Source organism: Vipera berus (assembly GCF_964194415.1).
Source record: "Vipera berus genome assembly, chromosome: 14".
Lineage (NCBI taxonomy): Eukaryota > Metazoa > Chordata > Lepidosauria > Squamata > Viperidae > Vipera > Vipera berus.
In genome coordinates, this window is record NC_138217.1 from 9,899,319 (window position 1) to 9,922,620 (window position 23,302).

The 23,302-nt window shown below is 50.5% G+C and overlaps 2 protein-coding genes across 2 annotated transcripts in view; one reads left to right on the top strand and one right to left on the bottom strand.

The window, feature by feature from the left end:
- FBXW8 (F-box and WD repeat domain containing 8) overlaps nucleotides 1–3,671 on the bottom strand; it is a 56,014-nt gene extending 52,343 nt beyond the window's left edge. The window contains exon 1 of the mRNA XM_081338743.1: nucleotides 3,317–3,671. Within this exon, the coding sequence (XP_081194869.1) occupies nucleotides 3,317–3,637 (321 nt within the window). The 5' untranslated portion in view covers nucleotides 3,638–3,671. The remainder of the gene's footprint in view (nucleotides 1–3,316) is intronic.
- A 4,542-nt stretch (nucleotides 3,672–8,213) lies between these two features.
- On the top strand, nucleotides 8,214–21,863 carry HRK (harakiri, BCL2 interacting protein; the record flags this gene model as incomplete). Its single annotated transcript, XM_081339419.1, has 2 exons — nucleotides 8,214–8,607; nucleotides 20,318–21,863. One exon carries the CDS (start codon nucleotides 8,214–8,216, stop codon nucleotides 8,544–8,546), a length of 333 nt encoding a protein of 110 aa, XP_081195545.1. The 3' UTR covers nucleotides 8,547–8,607; nucleotides 20,318–21,863.
- Nucleotides 21,864–23,302: the final 1,439 nt, after the last annotated feature.

Below are 23,302 nucleotides of genomic sequence, written 5' to 3' on the forward strand. Positions count from 1 at the left end.
GCCTGCCTGCGTTACCAGTTGCCCGCTCGGCTGGAGGCTGGTGGCAAGAAAAGTGAATGAATAAATCACCACCCAATAAATAAGTAATATAACGTGCCTCTAGGGTGGCCGAAGATGGCTAATTACGCCTCGGTCAACTGTGTGGGTTGTAAGCATGTGAAATCTAATCTGTGTTTTCCATATTACAAGCGATGCTCATCCAACACATTCATCCAAAGGCAAACAAGCCACTTTGCGGTTTATTGTCGTGTGAGCATCTTGTCCCTTGTTATCCGCAAAGCTTGTGGTGGGAAAAAGGGATTCAAGCAGCCGAGAAGAAAAACCGCACTCCGTCCCTACACGTGGCTGCCGCTACAAATAAGCCCATAAGCGAAATAACTTGAACTCGAGAGAATTTCTGAGTGGTGTCATTACTTTTACTGTATGCCTATTGCAAGATCTGAATGTCAATTAGCACAAAACACAAAAAATGAGGCAAAAAAAAGGAGGGAGGGAAGGGTCTATCTGGCTAAAATAGTTCCATTTTCTTTCTTTCTTTTTTTAATGTGATGGACAAAATCCAAAAGATAAACATTGGCACCTGCTCCTTAGAGACAAACATTTACACATCAGTGCACTAATGGAACTCTAGTTCACTAAATGGATTAATTCACTGCCATCAGAAATTTAATCCGGCTTTTTAGAAGGAGCGAAAGAAAGAAACGTGCAGCTCGCTAGAATGGAGAGGATGAAGTACACACCGTTTAAATTCTGCATACATGGCATTAAGATAGATAGATAGATAGATAGATAGATAGATAGATAGATAGATAGATAGATAGATAGATATAGATGATATATAGATATAGATCTATCTATCTATCTATCTATCTATCTATCTATCTATCTATCTATCTATCTATTTGTTAAGCATTCAGAATACACTTGCTTAGTCCCAGACAACGGGACAAATCTTATTTCCTGTTTCAGCCTAGCCCAAGGCCATCTAGAGCTCTATATATCAGAGACAGTTAAGGTACATACAGGTAAGTCCTTGATTTATGGCCATAATTGAGCCCAAAATTTCTGCAAATGTGAGATATTTGTTAAGTGAATTTTGCCCCATTTTACAACCTTTTTTGCCACAATTGTTAAATGAATCCCTGCAGTTGTTAAGTTAGTAACACGGTTGTTAAGTGAATCTGGCTTCCCCATTGGTTTTGCTTGTCGTAAGGTCGCCAAAGGGGATCACGTGACCCTGGAACACTGCAATCATCATAAATATGAGTCAGTTGCCAAGCGTCTGAATTTTAATCACGTGACCATGACATAAATCATTTTTTTCCAGTGCTATTGTAACTTTGAACAGTCACTAAATGAATTGTTATGAATCTGGGAAGCCAGATACAATTCACAACCGTGTTACTGACTTAACAAGTGCAGGGATTCACTTAACAGCTGTGGCAAAAAAAAAGGCCACAGAATGGGATAAAACTCACTTAACAACTGTCTTGCTTAGCAACGGAAATATGGGGCTGAATTGTGGCCGTGAGTCGAATGCTAGCTCTACAACAACAGTGTGCATGTAACCGCAAACTTAAAATGTCACACGTGGCAAACCGCTAACCATGGTTTTACTAAGTACGATGACTGAGTTCCACAATCAGCTGGTGTGGTGCAAGTAATATGTGGCTGAATTAGGACCCGGGGAGACCTGGGTTCAAATCACACAAAAATCATGCTTCCAATGCACGTACACAAGAAACCATGCAACCCAGATAAAAGCATCTTTGAGTCACGTGCCAAGGCCATTGACTTCATCTAGTCTCCTATTGTCTATACTCATATCCATCCTCAGCTACATTGAACAAATGGCTTTCTTCCCCCCATCCCACCCCACCCCACCCCAATTCCAACACCCCTGGAAGACAGCCTCTTCACTTGCTGGCTATTGGGGGATCAGGAATAGAGGCAGAAAAGGCCACACACTGCCAATGGGGAATAGATTTCACACCACACTCATTTCCCAACAACTCCAAGGCATGCAGGGCCATAGATTCCCAGTATCCCCATTGATTCAGTGGCTTTGGGCCAGTCCTTATTCCTTTGGTCCAATTAATCTTCTGAAGGGATTTTTGGGGGTGGGTGGGGGGGGGGTTTGACTAATTTTGGGCTGGTGGTGAAGTGAATATGATCTTAACCCCCTCTCTAAAAATGTAGGCTATCACGTACAGTAGTCAAGGGCAATAAAAGCACAAGCACAATCTTTTGTCACGTTCATGCAGTGTACTATTGGAGATGGTTGCCATTTTGAGAGCCGAATGCAATGAAATTTCATTGTAATCTATGCTGATTAGTGTACATTTATTTTTATTTATTTTATTTTAATTCCATTTATATCCCGCCCTTCTCCGAAGACTCAGGGCGGCTTACAAGCTTAGCAGTAGCCTTCATTCTATGTATATGCCTGCTTATTAGGGCTTTCACACACACCCCAAGCGACATTATTACAAAGTCAGCTTAATTGCCCCCAACAATCTGGGTCCTCATTTTATCTACCTCGGAAGTTATTATTCTGTTCTATTCCATATTGTCTACTCTATTCTATTTTCCATTCCATCTTCTATTCTATTCCATTCCATTCCAATTATTCTATTCTATTCTATTCCAATCCAATCTCTCTTTATTCTATTCCATATTTCCTATTCTATTCTATTCTATTCTATTCTATTCTATTCTATTCTATTCCTTATTCTATTCCTTATTCTATTCCATTCCATTCCATTCCTTATTCTATTCTATTCTATTCTATTCTATTCTATTCTATTCTATTCTATTCTATTCTATTCTATTCTATTCCATTCCATTCCATTCCATTTTCCATTCCATTCTTTTCTATCCTGTCCTATCCTATAGTACAGTAGGTCAGATCCTCCTGCCTTTCGGAAGAGCACCCCTTACCCCAAGTTTAATCTTCCAGCTTTTAAAGAGCAGGTTTGCTTTGGTTCCCCCCCCCCCCAAATGCGGCTGATTCTCCTCCTCCCAGCATTTATATGCATCCATCCGGCTATTTCTTTTACACGGGGGTGGGGGGTGTTTGTGTCTACATTTTGCTTTGTCGTGGGGCCCTCCTCGGTTTTCAGTGCTGTTGAATCCAACAGCCATCATAAAAAAGCGGGAGGAGAGGCAGGGGACGATGGGCTCTGTCCCCCTCCCCGGAAGGCGCCGAGTTGTGGAAAGAGGGGCGGGGGGGGGCTCCAGGCCCCGAAAGCCGACGGGGGAGGGGGGGGGTCGGGGGAGGCTGCTGAAGCCAGGAAGGAGGCGAGATTCCCCGTACCAAGTCTTGGATGAGCTGCCCCAGCAGGTCCTCCTTTCCTCCTCCGGGGCTCTGGGCAGCGGGCTGGGGCTGAGGGCCCGGCACGGGAGAGATGCGGAGGAGGCGCTGCAGCGGCGGCTCTTCCTCCAGCAGCCCCCCAAGGAGACCCCCGTAGCCGCCCCAGCCTCGCACCGCCTGCGGCTCTTCGCCCTCCGCTTCTCGCGGCCTCTTCCGGCCTCCGCCGCTCTTCCTCCTCCGCCGCCTCGGACTCTCCCGGGCCAGCTCGGCCTGCCAACGGCGGCGGAACGAGTCGAGCGCCGCCGCCGACGCATTCTCCACCATGATGGCGGAAGGGCGGCGCGTCGACGGACGGACCGCTTCCGGCCGCGCCGGTCCGGCTCGCAAAGGCGGCCGGCAGGGAAACCGCGGCCGGCGCGCGAACGTTCCGCCCAGCAAGGGGGTGTTTCCGTTAAAACCCCGCGCCGCCCCCCCAAAACAACAACAACAACAACAACATAAACAACCCCGAATCCCGGAGCTTGCCGAGCGCCCGTTCCCTGCGCGTCACGTGTCGGGGCGAGGCAGTTCGCGTGCAGCGTTTCGCCTGTTCGGAGTTTTTTTTCCCCCCCTCCACCGCGACCTGCGGGTCCAATCCACAGTCCTCCGTGGGCGACTCGGGGTGGGAGGCTTGGCGTTAGAACGGGTCGCCTCCAGAAGTGGTGGGCGCTCCGTCACTGGAGGTTTTCAAGAACAGCCTTTTGTCCTGCTTGGGCGGGGGGTGGGGGTGGACTAGATGACCTCCAAGCTCCCTGCCAACCCTGTTATTCTGTAAGGGTCTCCTGCTCTGGCAGAGGGTTGGACTAGAAGACGTCTGAGGTCCTTTCCGACCCTGTTACTCTGTAATTCTGTAAGGGTCTCCTGCTCGGGGGTGGGGGTGGACCAGAAGACCTCTGAGGTCCCTTCCAACCCTGTTATTCTGTAATTCTGTAAGGGTCTCCTGTTTGAGCAGGGGGGGTTGGATTAGATGACCTCCAAAGTCCCTTCCAACTCTCTTATTCTGTAATTTTGTAAAGGTCTCCTGCTCGGGCAGGGGGCTTGGACTAGAAGACCTCTGAGGTCCCTTCTGCCTCTTCTGTTATTTTCCTCTTTTCGGTCCTTACAGATGAAAATTCTGCAAAACTGGTGGGGACCACCAGGTGACCACAGAGATTGAGTTTGCCATAGCCCGTGGCTGCCATCTACTGGCCACTTGGCGATTGGCAATTCATCTCTGGGGACTGCGATGGAGGAACCCAGCAGCAGAAAATTAAAGATGGAACTGTGTAAGACAAAGCAGCCTCCGGTGACTGCGTTCTTGCCACTATGTGTTGGACACTAGTTCTTTCTTGTCTCCACCACGGCTAGGAGTTATGGAATCTGTAGTCCAACCCATGGGCCACATGGTTGCACCCTTGATTGTGCTTGCTAAGGTTGAACTTCACAATACCCAGAGGTCTTGGCGTGGGCTTAGGCCAGTATTTTTCAAACTTGGCAACTTTAAGGTGTGTGGACTTTCAACTCCCAGAATCCCCCAGCCAGCATGCAGTAATGTCCACTTGCCTTATCCAAAGCTGTGGGAGCAGAGAGGGGTGTTCCTTTGTGTTTGTGAAAGCGAGCAGAAAATCAGACCGTCTACGCAAATTGGCTTGTGAAATTGATTCGACAGTCGAGCTTCTTGAGTCTTGACTACCGTTTTTATTATAATGTTCCAAAGGTGTTTCAGGGATGAGTCTGATTGCCTGGAGCCTTCCTTTATTTTGGAATGTTTGCTTTATTTATTCTTGTCAAAAGGAGTTAAAGCAGGTAGGTGAGTCTTAAAAAAACAATCCATTCATGTCCAATCTCAAAATACAAAGCTGTCTAGCCTTTCAATATATTTTAACATTTAATTAATATGCCTCACTCTTCTTTTCTCTCGATTTGCTGTCTCTCTTTGCTTGTACATATTCAAAACTGCGAACTTTTTTTTTTAAAAAAATCAGCAATTTGTCAAGCACTCAGCTCATCCTGCGGGTGAATTGCCTATTGGGGGGGGGGGGGGCTTGTAATTCCTCAGCAGTTAAAAGTTAACACTCCCATGTCAAACATTTTAAAATGTAGGGTGGCTTCACACCTTGCATGAAATGCTAAGCTGTGCTTTTCCACAAGTTGGAGTGTGTAAGTGTGCAAGGACTAGGAGATACCCTTGAATCACCCCCATCATCTAAAGAACGTGTTTTCTCATCCCTTTGCAAAAACCTGCTTCAAATGTGCACAGAGGGTGGCTGCTTCGTACATTATTATGTACCTGGAAGGACCATAGGACAATGCTTTAAAGCAGGGGTCTTCAAACTTGGCCCTTTTATGACTTGTGGACTTCAACTCCCAGAATTCCTCAGCCAGGCACGCGTTGTTCACTGTTTGACTCTGTGAGTTGGTGATTCTTTGAGGAAATGCTTGTATATAAACAGAAGGCGAACCCCTCTCCTTTCTAGCACTGATGATGTTACCTAGTTTGGTAATGAAACGTCTGCAAGAAAACAATCAAGTTGAGAGGGCACCAAGGACTCTACAGTCGTCATCCTCCTCCTCCTCCTCCTCCTCCTCCTCCTCCTCCTCCTCCTCCTCCTCCTCCTCCATCTCTGCACCAAGGACCCCAGAGTCGTCTTCCTCCTCCTCTCCGCAAACCCCACTCCCTTCTAGCACTGATGGCGTTACCTAGTTTGGTAATGAAACGTCTGCAAGAAAACAATCAAGTTGAGAGGGCACCAAGGACTCTACAGTTGTCATCCTCCTCCTCCTCCTCCTCCTCCTCCTCCTCCTCCTCCATCTCCGCACCAAGGACCCCAGAGTCGTCTTCCTCCTCCTCTCCGCAAACCCCACTCCCTTCTAGCACTGATGGCGTTACCTAGTTTGGTGACGAAACGTCTGCAAGAAAACCACCAAGCCCAGAGAGCACCAGAAGATCCCTCATTTCAACCTCGAGCTACAAATATTCTCCTTTATTGACAGTGCTTTAACCCAAGCCGACAAGATATTCAGAATCTGAGTTCAGCATATTCTACTGTAACCCGAAGTGACTCACTCACTCTTAGATAGGGGTTTTTTCCTTGTTTTCCCTGGAAGCTGAATCGGGCCCCTTTCCACATGGAAAGCAATTTCTTCATACCTTTCCATGCAGAAGGCACCTTTCCACTCCTGTTTGTGCAAAAAGCATTGTGGGTTTTTTTCCCCCACATGGAAAACATCTTACTCCTCTTTTCCACGTGGAAAGCACTTTCTTCCCCATTTTTTTTCTGCATACAAAGCATCTTCATCGTTTTTCAGAGAGTCTCCCGTGGCAAATACCTGGGCTTCCCCTCATTTGATCCTCGCAACGACCCTGTGAGGTAGGACAAGCCAAGATGAAGACTGTGCTTACATTTCCAAATTAAATCATAGCATCTACATCGCTTGGTTTGGGGTTATTGCTTGGGGTGCTCCTGGCTTTGCAGGGTGTAAGAGCTAGATGAGGGACACAGCAACGTAACTTGTGGTGCTTGAAAGTGTAACAGGTCCACTGGTCCCTGGCAAAGTGGAATAAATCCACAAAAGGATTATAAATGGTGATGAATTTGCTTGACTTTTAAGAAGGGCACAATTAAGGAGAAGAGGAGGAGGAGGAAGAGAAGGAGGAGGAGGAGGAGGAGAATGAAAAGAGAGAGGTAAAGAAACATAAGAAGCAGAGAGAGCCAAAAAGAGAAGAAGAAAAAATGAAAACGGGAAATGGGAAAGGAAGAAGAGCTGGAGAGGAAGAGGAGGAGGAGGAGAAAGGTATAAAAGGGGGAAATGAAGAATAGAATGAAAATGAGAGAGAAGGGAAGGGAGAAAAATCAGAGGAAGGAAAGGAAAGGAGGGGAAAGGAAAGGTGAGAAGGAAGGAAGGAAAAGGGAGGGAGTGGAAGGAAAGAAGGAAGGAAGGAAGGAAGGGAGAAGGAAAGGAAAGAAACAGATGGATAGAAGGAGGGAAGGAAGGAGAAGGAAAGGTGGAAGGAAAGAAGGAAAGAAAAGGAGGGATGGAAGGAGGGAGAATAAAAGGATAGAAGAGAAGGGAGGGAGGGGAAGGAAAAGGAGGGACGGAAGGACGGAGAAGGAGGGAGGGAAGGAAGGAGGGAAGGAAAGAAAAGGATGGATGGAGGGATGGAGAAGGAGGGAAGGAAGGAGAAGGAAAGGTGAAGGAAGGAAGGAAAGAAAAGGAGGGATGGAAGGAGGGAGAATAAAAGGATAGAAGAGAAGGGAGGGAGGGGAAGGAAAAGGAGGGACGGAAGGACGGAGAAGGAGGGAGGGAAGGAAGGAGGGAAGGAAAGAAAAGGATGGATGGAGGGATGGAGAAGGAGGGGAGGAAGGAGAAGGAAAGGTGAAGGAAGGAAGGAAAGAAAAGGAGGGATGGAAGGAGGGAGAATGAAAGGATAGAAGAGAAGGAAGGGGAAGGAAAAGGAGGGACGGAAGGACGGAGAAGGAGGGAGGGAAGGAGACGGAAAGGTGAGAGAAGGAAGGAGGGAAGGAAAGATGTCGAAGAGAGAGATGCGGGGGGGGGGAGGGAACGAGAAAGGGGGAAGAAAGGGAAAGAGGGAAGGGAAGAGTTAAGCTTCTCCATCCGCCTCCCTCGCCGCCGCCGCCGCCGCCGTCTTGCGGCCGCCCCGTCGAGGAGGAGGAGGCGGAGGCGGATGATCTCAGCCAGCATGTGACGCCCGAGCGCGCCTCGCTCCGCGCCAGACTGACGGCCGCGGCAGGAGGCGTCGGCGGCGGCTGCTGGCGAATTGGCGGCGCAGGCAACGGGCGCTGGGCTGGGGCTCGGCGCGGGGCTGGCCGGCGGGAGCGGGAGCGGCTGGAGCAGCGTCGCGCCGTCGGCGGGCCCGGCCATGTGCCCCTGCGCCCTGCCCGGCCGACCCCCGGCCGGCTGTCTCTGCAGCGGCCCCGGCCACGGCCACGGCGGGGGAGCAGGAGCAGGAGGAGGAGGAGGAGGAGGAGGAGGAGGAGGCGACGGCAGCAGCAGCAGCAGCCCGGGCAGGGCGCGCGTCTCCGGAGCGCAGCTTACCGCGGCGCGCCTCCAGGCCATCGGCGATGAGCTGCAGGCGCGGACGGCGGCGCGGAGGGCGGCGCGGAGCCGCCGCGCCTCGGCCGGCACCGGCCTGGCCACCTCCTTGGCGCTGCTGGCCGCCCTGGCCTGGCTGAGCCGCCGGGGCCGCATGTAGGGCGGCCGGAGCCAGCGGCCCCTAGACGGGCGGCCGAGCGAGTCAGCCACCTCCGTGGCAGGTGAGCGGCGGCGCGCCAGAGGGATCGCGTTTGGCTGGGTCGGTTTGGGTGTTTGGGGGTCTACCTGGGGTCCGAGCGAGTCAGGTGAGCGGCGGCGCGCCAGAGGGATCGCGTTTGGGGGGGTCTGGGGGTCGGTTTGGGGGTCTACCTGGGGTCCGAGCGAGTCAGGTGAGCGGCGGCGCGCCAGAGGGATCGCGTTTGGGGGGGTCTGGGGGTCGGTTTGGGTGTTTGGGGGTCTACCTGGGGTCCGAGCGAGTCAGGTGAGCTGCGGCGCGCCAGAGGGATCGCGTTTGGGTGGATCTGGGGGTCGGTTTGGGCGTTTGGGGGTCTACCTGGGGTCCGAGCGAGTCAGGTGAGCGGCGGCGCGCCAGAGGGATCGCGTTTGGGGGGGTCTGGGGGTCGGTTTGGGTGTTTGGGGGTCTACCTGGGGTCCGAGCGAGTCAGGTGAGCGGCGGCGCGCCAGAGGGATCGCGTTTGGGGGGGTCTGGGGGTCGGTTTGGGTGTTTGGGGGTCTACCTGGGGTCCGAGCGAGTCAGGTGAGCTGCGGCGCGCCAGAGGGATCGCGTTTGGGTGGATCTGGGGGTCGGTTTGGGCGTTTGGGGGTCTACCTGGGGTCCGAGCGAGTCAGGTGAGCGGCGGCGCGCCAGAGGGATCGCGTTTGGGGGGGTCTGGGGGTCGGTTTGGGGGTCTACCTGGGGTCCGAGCGAGTCAGGTGAGCGGCGGCGCGCCAGAGGGATCGCGTTTGGGTGGGTCTGTTTGGGGGTCTACCTGGGGTCCCCCGGCGGTGGAGGAGGGGGGAAGCGTCGGTGTGTTTGTGTGTGTGTGTGTTGGGGGTCTCCCTACTCTCCTGCGCTACTACAGCTCCCATCTTCCCCAGCCCGCCTGCCTTCCGTCTTCTGCCTTCCGTCTTCCCCAGCCCTCCTGCCTCCGTCCCGCCAGGAAGCAAGCGCGCCTTTTTGCTCCGGCTTTTTCCGCGCAATCCGGAGCGCCTGGCCGGCGGAGCCCGCAGCTCCGGAGCTTACCTTGGGGGGAGCTGAGCTTGCTCTGCGCCCCCCACCTTTCTCTCTCCCCTTAACCGGTCAAATGGGGGAGCCCGAGGCTTGTCAATCCGAAGGTGGGCAGGGAGGGCTGGGGACCCCTGGAAAGCATCCTGCAAGCTGGTGCAGTGAGAATTCTCTCTGGATGGAAAATGTCCTGAACTAAAGTAAATAAAGTGCATGTCCGGTGGAACTCCTTGCCACAAGGTCCCGGGGGTGGTGGTGCGGGCGGCAGATGGCTGTTGGCTGTGGGGAAGATTCTATGAAGATTCTCCGTCCTCCAGGTCAGGGTTGTCCCAAAGATGCTTTTTCAGGAGGCAACTGGACTTTCTTGTGTGTGTGTGTGTGTTTTTCCTTTGAAGACCTTTCACTTCTCCTCCGAGAAGCTTCTTCAGCTCCGACCGGATGGTGGGGAAGGGAAGGATTTATACTCCTTGCAGACAGATGATCCAGTCAGAGCTGAAGAAGCTTCTTGCATGAGAAGCCAAACGTCTTCAAAGGGGGGAAAAACACACACACACACACACACAAGAAAGTCCGGTCGCCTCCTGAAAAAAAGCATCTTTGGGCAAAGCAGATGTATCAGACCCCCCCAGGAGCCAGGGGTTGGATTACAAGACCTCCAAGGTCCCTTCCAACTTGTTATTCTGTCAGGGAGGTTGGTGCAAAGCTTTTCACTGCTTCCAGGTATCAATAAAAGAGACTATTTGTAGCTCGGGGTGGAAACGAAGGATCCTTGACGTTCTCTGAGCTTGGTGGTTTTCTTGCAGACGTTTCATGACCCAAACTAGGGAACATTGTCAGGGTACGTTTTGCAGCTCCCATCAAAAAGGGCAGCCTGAGGTTTGCGTGGGGACTTCTCAAGAGGCAGGTGTGGGGGGGTTGTTTTTGTTTTTCTGCAGTTGACGGGGGGGGGGGAAAGGGTGGCTAGAATCCTGACTAAGTTGAGTGGCCCTCCAGGGCTCTTAATTTCCCAGCCCTCGAAACGATGTGGCTCTTGAAAATTGTGTGGATCTGTTTACCCTGCCGGGCATCGGCTTCTTCCTAGCCAGCCAAAAGGGGAGCATGGCAGTCCAAGCTGGGCATTGGGTGCCCAGGCACATACCTGTCAGATTCGCCCTTCCCATCTCTGCTCTGGGCTAAGAGGTGGCATCTTCAAGCCAGAAGGGATCAATTGCCACTCCGAGGGAGCAATCAAGATTAGCCCAGGTGAAAAAGATCAAGAGTTTTTGAGGTCAGGAATTGGTTTGTGTGGTTTTTTTTTTTTTGGCTTGCCAGTCTGAGCCAGGAATAGGTTCCAGCTGCCTCGCCTGGCACTGCGGGCCCTGAATTCTGCAAAACCTCAATTGGCATTACGGACGGAGCTGGAGGCAGCCTAGGTCACAGGCAGTTTTGGACGCTGAGCTTTCCTAGACAGGTGTGTCTTTTGTTAGCCAGCTTTACGTTTCTCTGGGCTGTGGGCTAAAATGGAGAAGGATCTTTGCTCCAGGCCAGAGCCGCAATTTTGCCTGTAAAAGTTCTTTCTCGAAAGGAAAGGAAAGCACCAGAGAGCAGGGCAAAAGCTACCGGATGGAAGCCTCTTTAAAGAGAAATCCAGCCCAGGAGGAGAAATTTTCTGACAGCGAGAGCAATTAATCAACGGAACGGGCTTGTCTTGTGGAGTTGTGGGTCTCCATCGCTGGAGGGTTTAAAAAAATAAATCGGACAGCCGCTTGACTGGAATGGCATAAGGCTCCTGCCTTGAGCAAGGGGGCTAGACTAGAAGACCTCTGGAGTCCCCTCCAGAGCATGGAGCTATAGAGCAGCTCCCCAAACAGCCTGCAGATCTTGCCTGTGCTTCGAAACCTAGCAGCTTATGTTTAAAGTTGATGACTTTTTATCGTGGGTCGCTTCCGCGAAGGAATTTGAGAGGGATGTGCAACCTCCGCTTCTTGCGGTCGTTTATATTTCGTGTATTTTGTGAGTGTAAAAAAAAAAAAGGGGGGGGGGTTCTCAGAAGCCATATTGGGCTACCATCCCTTGCAGGCTGAATTTTTGGCTGCCTCCAAACCAGCATTTGCTTGAGTACACTGAAGTTAAGCCTTCTGCAACCACAACTGGCTCCAGGGATCACCAGTAAAACACCCTTTGTTAAGTTGCCATTTGTTGATTAAGTCGCCCTAGTCAAGCTACTTGCCAACCAAGCCAAAAAGACATCGTTCTAATCCACGCATCAACCTGATCGATTTTTCCCTCTGCAAAGCAAAGCAAAACAAAACAAAACAGCCCTCTGCAGGAATAAATAGCTGGGGGGGGGGGGGGAAACCCACATCCTAAATTAAAATTAAAATCGATGGCTGGTAGGAACGTCCTTAGCATCCCACTTTTTCTCGATCCGAGGACTGAAAGAGGTGGAAACGAGGCATATGATAGAATAACCAAGTTGGAAGGGACCTTGGAGGTCTTCTAGTCCAACCCCGCCCTTCCAAATCTTTTTTATTCTGTATTCTGAATCTCCTTCCCCTTTGAAGCCGCAGGATTACTAGCCAACCTCTTCTCACCAGGAGTCACAACTGACTTGAGGACACACTTTTCCCTTTATGGGTCACCAACTTGGGCTGAGTCAGGTTGAGAACGGGGCAGGGGACCCAATGGGGGAGGGGCAAAGTTCAAAATAAAGACTCCTCCTCCAATCTCAGATCCAAAATCAAGAGACCGCTGCAGCTTCCGAGCCAGGAACTTCTGATTTCTCAGTTTGGCCGTACGCTACACATTGTGCGCGCGTGTGCGCACGCATGCACCAAGAGCTGCCTGTGTCCTCTTTCCCTAAGTTGGGATTATCTTTACAGTAGGAGAAGAGTGTGGATTTTCTATTTGCCTTAATAGAGGCTTTCAGGAAGGCCTGCGCACCGCACGCCAGCTCTCTCCGCTCTGCTTTCTCATATCTTCCATTTCAAAGGAGTGGAGTGGCAGAAGTGAGACAATTCTTGTGCAAGCAGCTCTGTTGGAGTAAAGCAAGATCAGACGGAGGGATTATGGGCCATCAAGCCTTGGCTGACTCTTAGCAACCGCACGTTTCCTCGGTGAGGAACGGTCCCTCACTTGAGCCTACAGGTCTTCCAGTGGGGGCCCCACCCCCTTGTAAACCGAGTCCATCCACCTGGCAGCTGGTCCTCCTCCTCCTCCATTTGTCAGAATCAGAAACTTCTCCATCAAAACGGACGGTCTCAGGTCGGGCGGCGATGGGAGCGCCATTGGTAGACCTGAAGGACCAAGTTGGGATAGGCCAGGGGTCTTCAAACGCGGCCCTTTGGCGACTTGTGGACTTCAACTCCCAGAATTCCTCAGCCAGGCACGCTGGCTGAGGAATTCTGGGAGTTGGAAGTCCACAAGTCATCAAAGGGCCAAGTTGGAAGACACCCCCCCACCCACCCCCGGCGATAGACCGTCATGGGGGAAATCTGTCTAGGTGGTGGCTGAGAGTGGAGACTGACTGGATGGGGTTTTGTATTGATGGATTGATTGATGTGCCGTCAAGCCAGTGTGCGTTCTTCTTAGCAACCCCCTCGTTTGGTAACGAAACATCTGCGAGAAAGCCGCCAAGCTCAGAGAGCACCAAAGACCCCTCACTTCAACCCTGTGCTATAAATCTTCTTTTCTATCCTCCTACTTTGCCCTCCTTGCGCTGAGTTATCTTAGTGATGGCTGTGAACTGGAGGAGGCGTGTGGGTTGATTCACCTCTACAAACAAGACAGGAAGAACTTGAGAACAGGAAGTAGAGAGCTGCCTTCCCTTCCAGTTCCTGCTAGACCAGAGGTCCCCAATCTTTTGGGTACCACCAGGGACCGGTTCCGTGGAGAGAGGTTTTTCCGCGGACCGGAGAGTGCATGGTTTTGTGTGTTGCCTGCATCCTGCGGATGGGGCTTTGCTTGTTTGTGCAGACCGGTTGCTGGCATGCCGCGGCCCAGTACCGGTCCACGGACCAGGGGTTGGAGACCCCTGTGTTGGACTCAAAGGAACCCAACTGAATTTTTGTTTTCATCCTTCCGGCTACAGAGCCTCTTTTCGTATATCGCTTGTGCTGGTTTTTTGTCTTTGGTCTGTCTCAGACCCATTTCTCTGAACCCAAAGCATGACAGGGGATCCAGATCTGGTCAAAAAAGTCAACAGCTTGGAGCAGGGCTGGGGAAGATGTCCGTGCCATCAACCCTCTCTCTCCCGTGCTTGGCTCTCCAGCTGCCTCGAACCACAAGCCAATGCGAATTAAAAAGCAGTGGCCTTCCATCCTAGGGAATTTTGACTTTCCCAGCATGTTCCAAACTAGGGGAAAAAATGCTCGGAGGGTAAGCAGACTGCAGGAAATAGTAAAAAAAAAGGGGTGGGGTGGGGTGGGGGAATCGATCCAGGGGCCATGTTTTCGATCCCAAAGCTGCAGGCAGCCCACCCCTTGAAAGTGAGCGATGGGCTTTGTTCCCTCGAGATTGCAGCTAAAGCCAATTCAGGCCCCTCTGATAAGGCTGCTTCTAAGGGTATCGTGGACAACCAAGAAAACGAATCAGTGGATCACCGAATAAATCAAACCAAAGTCGTTACTCAAGGCACAAACAGCCTTGCTCCAAATTGAATACCTAACAATGTCAGTCCTCTTCCTCCTCTCCACAAACCTCCCTCCCGCTTCTAGCAACTGATGACGTTACCTAGTTGTGTAATGAAAGGCCTGCAAGAAAACTACCCAGATCAGAGGGCACCCAGGACCCCACAGTCCTCCTCCACTCCGCAAACCTCACTCCCATCTAGCACCGATGACGTTACCTAGTTGGGTAATGAAACGTCTGCAAGAAAACGAGGCCAAGAAGGGAGCAGGATCATCACCGTACGATAGCATCGTGTGAATGTAAACAGCGGTCCTAATTCAAACCATGCATCGCCGACGCCATGAACCTTGTTGTCATTTTGACTTGCAAAAGGTCACCTACCAAAGATAAGCCTGCCTGCTCAGCGTATCCCTCAAAACCTTCCTGCAATGTTAACACGTTGGAATTCCCATACGGGCAGTCCTTGACTTAGGACTACAATTGAAAGAACTTCCTTTGCTAAATGAGGTGGCCGTTAAGTGAATGGCGCTTGATTTTATAACATGTTTTTTTTTTTTTGCTGCGGTGGTTAAGTGAAGCGTGTGGTCGTTCAGCGGACTCGGCTTCCCCCATATCGGAAGGCAGCTGGGAAGGTTGGAAATGGGGATCACGTGATTCCCCCCCCAACTGCCCAACTTTTTCATCCTGTGACGGCGAGGATGCTGTGACGGTCGTAAGGGGAAGGACTGGTTGCAAGTCAGGGTTGTTTCCAGGACCATTGAAACTTTGAACAAACAAATGTTCTAACTCCAGGTGGGCTACCGGCATTACCCAAAGCAAAAATGGAGTTAGGCTACTAGCCATTTTCTTTAGCGTGTTGTTCAGTCATTTAGTTAATAATTGAGGTTTAGTAAACCACGGCTTCTGCGCTATCCCAGCTGTGTAAATTATTATCAGCTACATTTCATCTTTCTTTGGAAGTTCAGGCTGGCATATACAAGGGGGGGGGGTCTTCAAACTTGGCCCTTTTATGACTTGTGGACTTCAAATCCCAGAATTCCTGCCTGGCTGAGGAATGCTGGGAGTTGAAGCCCACAAGTCACAAAAGGGCCAAGTTTGAAGCCCCCCTGGCATATCCAGTCCTTCTGCCTCCGGTGTTATTTCCCAAAAAAGCTCTTTGGGCTGGGAATGATGGGACTTGAGTTCTGCGGGCCGCTTTTGTGGGTTCGGACTGGGGTCTGCTATCCCTCTCGACAGATCCTGCTTTTCCTTCCACGCTTCCCGTTGGATTTGTTTTGCATTCTTCCTTGCGTTTTGTGGTTAGAGGGTGACATCTCTCCTGGTGCCTGGCCCCTGTTATAACTATTAGAAAAATGACTAACTCCGATGCTTGCTTGGGGGCAGGATCCCTGCAGGATTGGGGACCACAGGTGGTAGACCTTCCCTCCTGTAATTACCCTTTCAGATTTAATGTGAGCTTCAGAATCTGTTCAGAGAGCCGGGAAGGTAGGTAATCTTGGAATAGGGAAAGACATGGACCGATTACCCGAGATTAACTCTTTACAGTAAGCCATGAAACACTTTGAGGAGATCCACCCTGACTGCTCTTTAGAAGGCCAGATCCTGAAGCTAAAACTCAGATCCTTTGGCCACCTAATGAGAAGGAAGGACTCACTGGAGAAGAGCCTCATGCTGGGAAAGGTTGAGGACAAGAGAAGAAGGGGACGACGGAGAATGAGGTGGCTGGATGGAGTCACTGAAGCAGGAGGCGTGAGCTTCAATGGACTCCAGAAGATGGCAGAGGACAGGAAGGCCTGGAGGAACGTGGTCCATGGGGTCGCGATGGGTCGGACACGACTTCGCAGCTAACAACAAGTCAGCCTCTGTGGTTTGGGAGGTCCCCCCCGTACAGCTTTAGTGTGCAGCATGAATCGGTCGAACTCGAGATCACGCAACCTGCCACTTTTAAGCAAGCAGTGGTGTAGGAGGCCTTCCGATTGTGCAGCCAACGTGGCTGGTTTCCAGGTAACCTTTGAAACTTTTATTATTTTTAATTTTCGCGTCGAAGCCGAATGAATAAGAGAGAGCCGGCCAGATGAAACTCTGGCTGCCTTTGGCTCCTTTTGCCGGGGAGATAAAGCCACCCAGTCCTTCTTGGTGAAGTTCCAAGGTTGCCATGCAGATGCAAATTTTAACTGTATGACAAGATAATTAACCAGACGAGCCGTTAAAGCCCCAATCCTACCCATCCCACCTCACCATCTGTCTTGATTTATATTGTTTCTTCCATCTCGGGCTTCATCACTTTCCTTGCCATCCATCTCTTTCTAGTTTAATTTTGGAAGCTCTGCAGCTCTCGTTCATTCCTAAGGTGGGACTAGAATTCACCGTCTCCTGGTGATTGGCCCAAAGTCACCCACCTGGCTTTCGTGCCTAAGGCAGGACTAGAACTCTCCGTCTCCAAGGGATTGGCCCAAAGTCACCCAGCTGGCTTTTGTGCCTTAGGCGGTAGTAGAATTCACAATCTTCTGCTTTCCTGGTTTAACCGCTAGACCAAGTCTACATTCCCTTGAAGAGCTCAGTGGATCTTATCTGAAGGTCTCCAGATTATCTCCACAACATCATCCCTACAAGATGAGTTGAGTTGAAGAAAGGTGACCATCTCCAAATCACTCCATCCATTTCCATGCTGAGGAGGACTTTGGCTCTCCCAAGTCCTAGTTCAACAACACCTTAACCACTGCACCATGCTGCCTGGTGAGCTGGGCTGAGACAAAAGCTCAGAGTTGCCCTGGGTGGCCCGGGGCTGAGCAGGACTCAAAGCTGGCTTTTCTTTGCTCCAACACCTACACTATTCCAACACCCAGACTCTTTTGGATGACTGCCCAAACCAGAAAAGGCTAGTTGTACAATCAAAATAAGGTAGTTAATTCCCTAATGTGTTGTGTGCACCCAGATGAGTAAACCGTCATTTATGTATTATCTGTGAACTCACCCTAAATATCTTCTCCCTCTGGGATGAATGGGAAACCCATTAAACCCATTAAACTGAAATACAGATGTATTCGAGGAATACGTCTCCGAATTTTACTCGGCTAAACGTACTCTGGAAATTTTATATTTTAAACCAGGCTGAGAAATTCCAATGTTGGGAGAGTGAGGGTCCTCTAAAATCAGGAGTCGCCAAACTTGGTCACTTTAAGGCTTTTGGTCTTCAACTTCCAGAATTTCCCAGCCAGCCTGCTTTAAGAGGGGGCGGACTTCAAACACCCAGAATTCCCAAGCCAGCCATGCTGGTTGGTGAATTCTGGGAGTTGAAGTCCACACATCTTGAAAAGTTGCCAAGGTTGAAAAAAACATTGCTCCCGACAAATTTGTAGTACGTTGCTTATGGGATTTGGCTCCGTTTTGTAGATTTCCAAATAAGTGGAAGGGTGGTTGTTGTTGTTTCTCTCTCTCTGAAGTGTCTTTTCCTTATTTATTAATCATATTTATACGGCCGTCCATCTCCCCGCTCTGGGCAGTGCACAACAACAAAACAACCCCTGCATTTCCAAGTCTTCAAAAGTGTCAGAACAGTTGCACATCTGTGTCTTCTTTTACTTTTTTTTTTAAAGGGATGCTATCCCTCTCCGCTGGATCGTTTTTTGTTTTTTTACAATTTCTCGCTCGATCACCTAGAAAAGCTAAGCGATCCCCATCTTTGGATTTGCATCTCGAGCTCCCGGCTTCAGAAGAGAGCGAAAGCACTCCGCGGATTGCAGTTGTTAACTACACAATCTGACATCACCTTGCAAGGCCCCCAGCTAGGCTGGCCGATGCCAACCTGGCATACCGTGCCTGTTGTATCTTGCTCCATCAGCCTAGAAGCGGCACAGCGTGTCAAATTAAAACCCTGCCTTCCTCTGCCAGCGCCATCCCTGCCTACTCTCTGGCGAGGGGTCTTGCCAAGCGTTTCCCCCTGCCATCAGCTGCTGGGCTAGTGGAGGGGGCTGCTCTGTCAAAATGTTCAGCAGAGTTAATTATCTGCCTTCAAAAAATTGGCTCGGCGAGGCTTCCGGAACCCAACTCTTTTTATTATTATTATTATTTTTATCACATTTATATCCCGCCCTTCTCCGAAGACTCAGGGCGGCTTACAATCTAAGAAGCACAAACCAATGTGCTTAGCAATAGCCTTCATTCTATGTATATGCCTGCTTATTATTAGGGCTTTCGCCCGCCCCCCCAAGAGGCATTATTCCAAAGTCAGCTTAATTGCCCCCAACAATCTGGGTCCTCATTTTACCTACCTCGGAAGGATGGGAGGCTGAGTCAACCTTGAGCCTGGTGGGACTCGAACCTGCACTGATTGCAGGCAGCCGGTGTTACTTAAGGAGGCATTAGCCCACTGCTCCACCAAGGCTGGAGTGGCACCGAAGCCCAAGGAAGGGATGAAGGCTGAGACCATTCAGTGGGTGGAAACTAAGCAAGGAGAGAAGCAACCCAGAACTAAAGAGAAACGTCCTGACTGTTAGAACAATTAACCAGTGGACCGACTTGCCTCCAGAAGCGGTGAATGCTCCAACACTGGAGGTTTTTTAAGAAAAAGGCCGGCCGGCTGTTTGTCTGAAACGGTAACGGGGTTTCCGGCCTGAGCAAGGGGTTGGACTAAAAGACCTCCAAGGTCCTTTGCGACTCTGCAATTCTGTCATTCTACTGAGGAGAAATTTCCTGAGATATTGGAATGCGCAGAGATGGACAGACCTAACTATGAGACTAAAAGGCAGAGAAGAAACAGAATATTATTTTATAAATGGTTGGAAAAGAGAACCAAAGAGTGAGATTTGTATGTGTATTAATGAATCATGAACTCAGTTCGCACGTTGTTTGGAAAATTAATATATATGTGTAAAGAATATATATATATATATATATGTATAAGAAATTTCCTGACAGGGTGAACAATGAATCAGTGGAAGGGCTTGCCTTCAGAAGTTGTAGGTCAGGGGTGTCAAACTCAATTTCATTGAGGGCCGCATCAGCATTGCGGTTGCCCTCAGGGGGCCGGGTGGGTATGGCCAGGGTGGGCGTGGCCTACTGGGTGGGCGTGGCTAGAGTGCGTATGGCCTACTGGGTGGGCGTGGCCAGCTCTACATCGTTCGCATCAAGGGTGCCTATGGGGGCCTGGGCAGGAGTGGGACAGATCTTGGGGTCTCTGGCAGAAGGAGGGTCTCTGGGCCAGGGCCAAGGCAGTGGGGGCCGTTCCCTCACTGTTTCCAGGATGGCTTCGGGGGCCACATGAAAACACTTCGCGGGCCGGATCTGGCCCCCGGGCCTTGTGTTTGACATGTCTGTTGTAGGTGCTCCGTCCCTGTAGGTGGTTAAGAAGAGACTGGACAACCATTTGTCCGCAGTGGTACAATAGGGTCTCCTGTTTCGTCCCCAGCCTTTATGGCTTGGCAGCCCAGCGGGAAGGGAGGAAGAAGGCAACCTCCCCCCCACACTCATGCAAGTCGAGCTTGGTGAATCCCAAAGGTGCTTTTTTTCCCCTCCCCCCCCCACGAGGCAACTGGACTTTCTTGTTTCTCTTGGAAGACCTTTCGCTTCCCATCCACGAAGCTTCTTCAGCTCTTTGAAGGTCTTCTGAGAAAAACAAAGGAAGTCCGGTTGCCTTGTGCAAAAAAAAAAAAAAAAAAGAAGAAGCACTTTTGGGACAACCGCGACCTGTGGACGACGGAGAATCTCCATAGACATGGAGCTGTGTGAATGTGCGCCGGCCCACTGTGCCGTGCTCCGTGCATTGGCCTGTTGCTCATGTGGCCCGGTTCCAAAAAGGCCACGGCCCAGGGGTTGGAGACCCTTGGGTGAGAACAGAGGTCCCGAACCTTTTGGGCACTGGGGACCGGTTCCTTGGAGAGAGGTTTTTCCGTGTGGTTTTGTGTGCTGCCTGCATCTCATAGATGTTTTGCTTGTTTGTGTGGATCGGTTGCTGGCATGCCGCGGCCCGGACTGGGGGGGTTGGGGACCCCTGGGTTAGAAAACCTCCAAGGTCCCCTCCCAACTCTTTTATTCTGTTTGCCTCAATCTCCACTCAACGTCTTCTCTTTCTCTCTCTCTCTCTCTTTTTAAAAAATCAGGCTGAAGGAAGATCTGGGCACTTGGGCGTGGTCCCATTCCGGTAGATTGCAGGCCTTCGACAGCCAACCGAGGCGAAATGTTAAGCAGCCAGGAAGTCGGAAGAAGGTCCACGGAGAGCGACGCCGGGGTGATCCAGTGGCCAAGCCAGTACGTGTGTGTGTGAATGAGCACGCTTTTGTACAGAAGACGGAGACGGCGGAGACGGCGGCCAAGGCAGAAGGCCCATTCCCCACAGCCCTCGCGCGGGTCTTGTTGTACAGCGGAGGCCCAAGGGGCAGGGGAGTCGCCGGGAGTTGGGGGTACCATTCCTTGCAGTCGCTTCCGCTGCAGGGCGGGGATGCCCACGTTGACCATCGGGCGGGCTCCTCCTTGGATGGGTCCCCACAGGAGCCCCTCAAGCTCTGCTGCCCGGCGCCTGCCAGTCGTGGGGGGAGGGCAGGATTTTCGCAGCCTTATAAGAGAGGCAGCCTAAGTGGGTGTATTATATCTCTCTCTCTCTCTCTCTGCATATGGGTGGGGGGTGTCTATGTATATAGGTGTCTCTCTTTCTCTTTTGTCTAAAGGTCTAGGGCGGACCTTGCGATATCTTTCACGACTTGTATTCGGAGAGCTGAGCAGGGCTGCCTCCGTGGTGCTATTCTTCTTGCTCTTTGAAACCAAACCAAACCAGGTTTTTTTTTTATTTCGTTGTTTGTTTGTTTTTTTTTGGTTTGTTTTTTTTTTTGCATTGTCCTAACACCTACCTAGCAATCTTAGCTACTCACTGGGCAGTTCAGTCCTGCCTGCCTAGGAATTCTCCTGGAGCTTTTTGCACAAACGCGGGCATCGGACAAGGCTACGAAAACATTGCGCTCCAAACACAAGGCGGTTCCTTGACTTACAATCGTGGGTTTAGTGACGACGGCACTGGGGGAAAAAAAATAACAACCAAAACGTGGCTTCTGACCGGTTGTCTTACTTATGACCGTCCCGGCATCCTCGTGGCCACGCGATCCAAATTCGGGCGCTTTGGCAACTGGCACGCACTTGTGACGGTTGCGCTGTCCTGGGGGGGGGGGTCGCGTGTCATGCGATCGCCTTTCGTAACTTTCTCAGCAGCAGGTTTCCGGCAAGCAAAGTCGTTGATCAACTGCGCAATTCCCTTAACAACTTGCAGCGGTTTGTGGCAAAAAAAGGGCTGGCGACGCTCTCTTAACAACCGCCTGGCTTAGCAACAGATATTTTAGGCTCCATTGCGGTCGTAAGTCAAGGCTTAAGTCTACTCAGAAAAAAAACCCGAATAGATTTTAGCACTAGAACGAGGTGATTTTTTTTTCTAAAAAATAAAAATAAAAATAAAAATAGTGCTCTAAAGTGCTTCTATTCAGACTCGACTGTAGATAGACGGGCAGATCTAGCCAATAGTGTTGAGTTCTACAACAACCGCATAGAAAATGATAACATAACATGCCAGTCTTCAATTGCGCTGCCCTCTCCCCTTTCTCTAGAAAGCCTCTTTTGCTTTGATTTTGCAACAACACCAGAGGAAAAAAATACTTGCTGATAGTTGCAAGCCATCCTTTTCAGCTTTCAATCTCTGTAGATAGTCAAAAGGGTGGGGTGGGGGTGGAGAGCTTTGTTTTTTTAAAGCTGTCCTCCGTTCGGTGCATGGGGGGTCCTGGGGAGACGACGCTGGGATCTGTAAGTGTAGACATTAACGGTGTCAATTCTTTCACGTTCATGAATGCAAAGCTGAAGGGGGAAACCGCCGACGGGTGGGATGCCCCCTCTGCCTCAGCTCCATTGCTGTGTTGAGTGGATCCTCAATCGTGATTTAACAGAAACGTTTTTTAGCATGCGAAAGAAAGCCTAGAGGCCATATAGCCCACCCCCTTCTTCAAACGAGACCTACAGTGCAAAAGGCAACTCCAGTTTCAACCAATACATCTCAGCCAGCCTCTCGGCTGAAAGCCACCTCCCCCCCCCGCAACCTCCTGTGATATGAACAAAAATTGCTTTCTTCCCAAGCCAAGCTATTGAATTCCTGGCAAGGTGAGGATCTTCTTCCGCGTGCTGGGTCAAAATCCATTTCCTTGCACGCTTAAATCCAATCTTATATTAACGGATTCATTTGTCTCCAGACGCTTCAGCACTTGAAGGGGTTGGCGACGCTTAAAATCCGAACGATTTCTTTTTTTTTTTAGTTTGACAAAAGAGAAATGAAGGGAAAACCTCTTATTCCATTGAATGTACCTAAGCAAACTTCCGCAGCAGGTGGAACTCCTTAAGTAGCTTCTAAAACCCACCTTAACTCTATGAAGACCATTTTCCCACGGTGCTACAGCCGCTACCTTTTAAATACTTCTTCTCTACAAAAGACTCGAGAAACCAGGATGTGTTCCTTTTGTCCATGAAGGCTGTAAGCAGGGTGCAACGTAAATAAAGAAGTCACAAATTTTGCCAGTCTTGGAAAGAGAGGCCTTTTGCACAACATCAAGAAACTGAGGGCCAAGGTCCCTGTTTCTTTCTTCCCCACACAGTAAAAACACCCCTTCCAGATTCCAAAGAGTACAGAATGGCAAAAGTCTTGCGTACGAAACCAAACACGCGGAAACACCCACCTGAAATTAATTTAACACGCAAAAATCATTCTGCCCTGGCAATGTATATTCCTCCCACTCCCCAACCCACCCCCCAAGAAAGACAGCTAACTAACAGTCAAGTTAACTAGTTTAGCGATGCTCACCATTGTCAGGCCAATTCTAACTTGGCCTTCCCTGTTTGTTCATTTGATTGGTTAATTTCATCGAACGGGTCAAACTTAAATTTTACAACATGGGCCAAACCTTCACCTGTTTGACTCTCTCTCTCTCTCTCTCTTTTCCTGGTCTTCCTTAAAATAGATCAAATCCTCTCTTCCATTCTGGATCTCCGATTAAAATCCGCCAACCGTTTTACGGGACAGGTTTTGGTGGGTGAAGCAGAAAACACGGTTTGAAGAGATG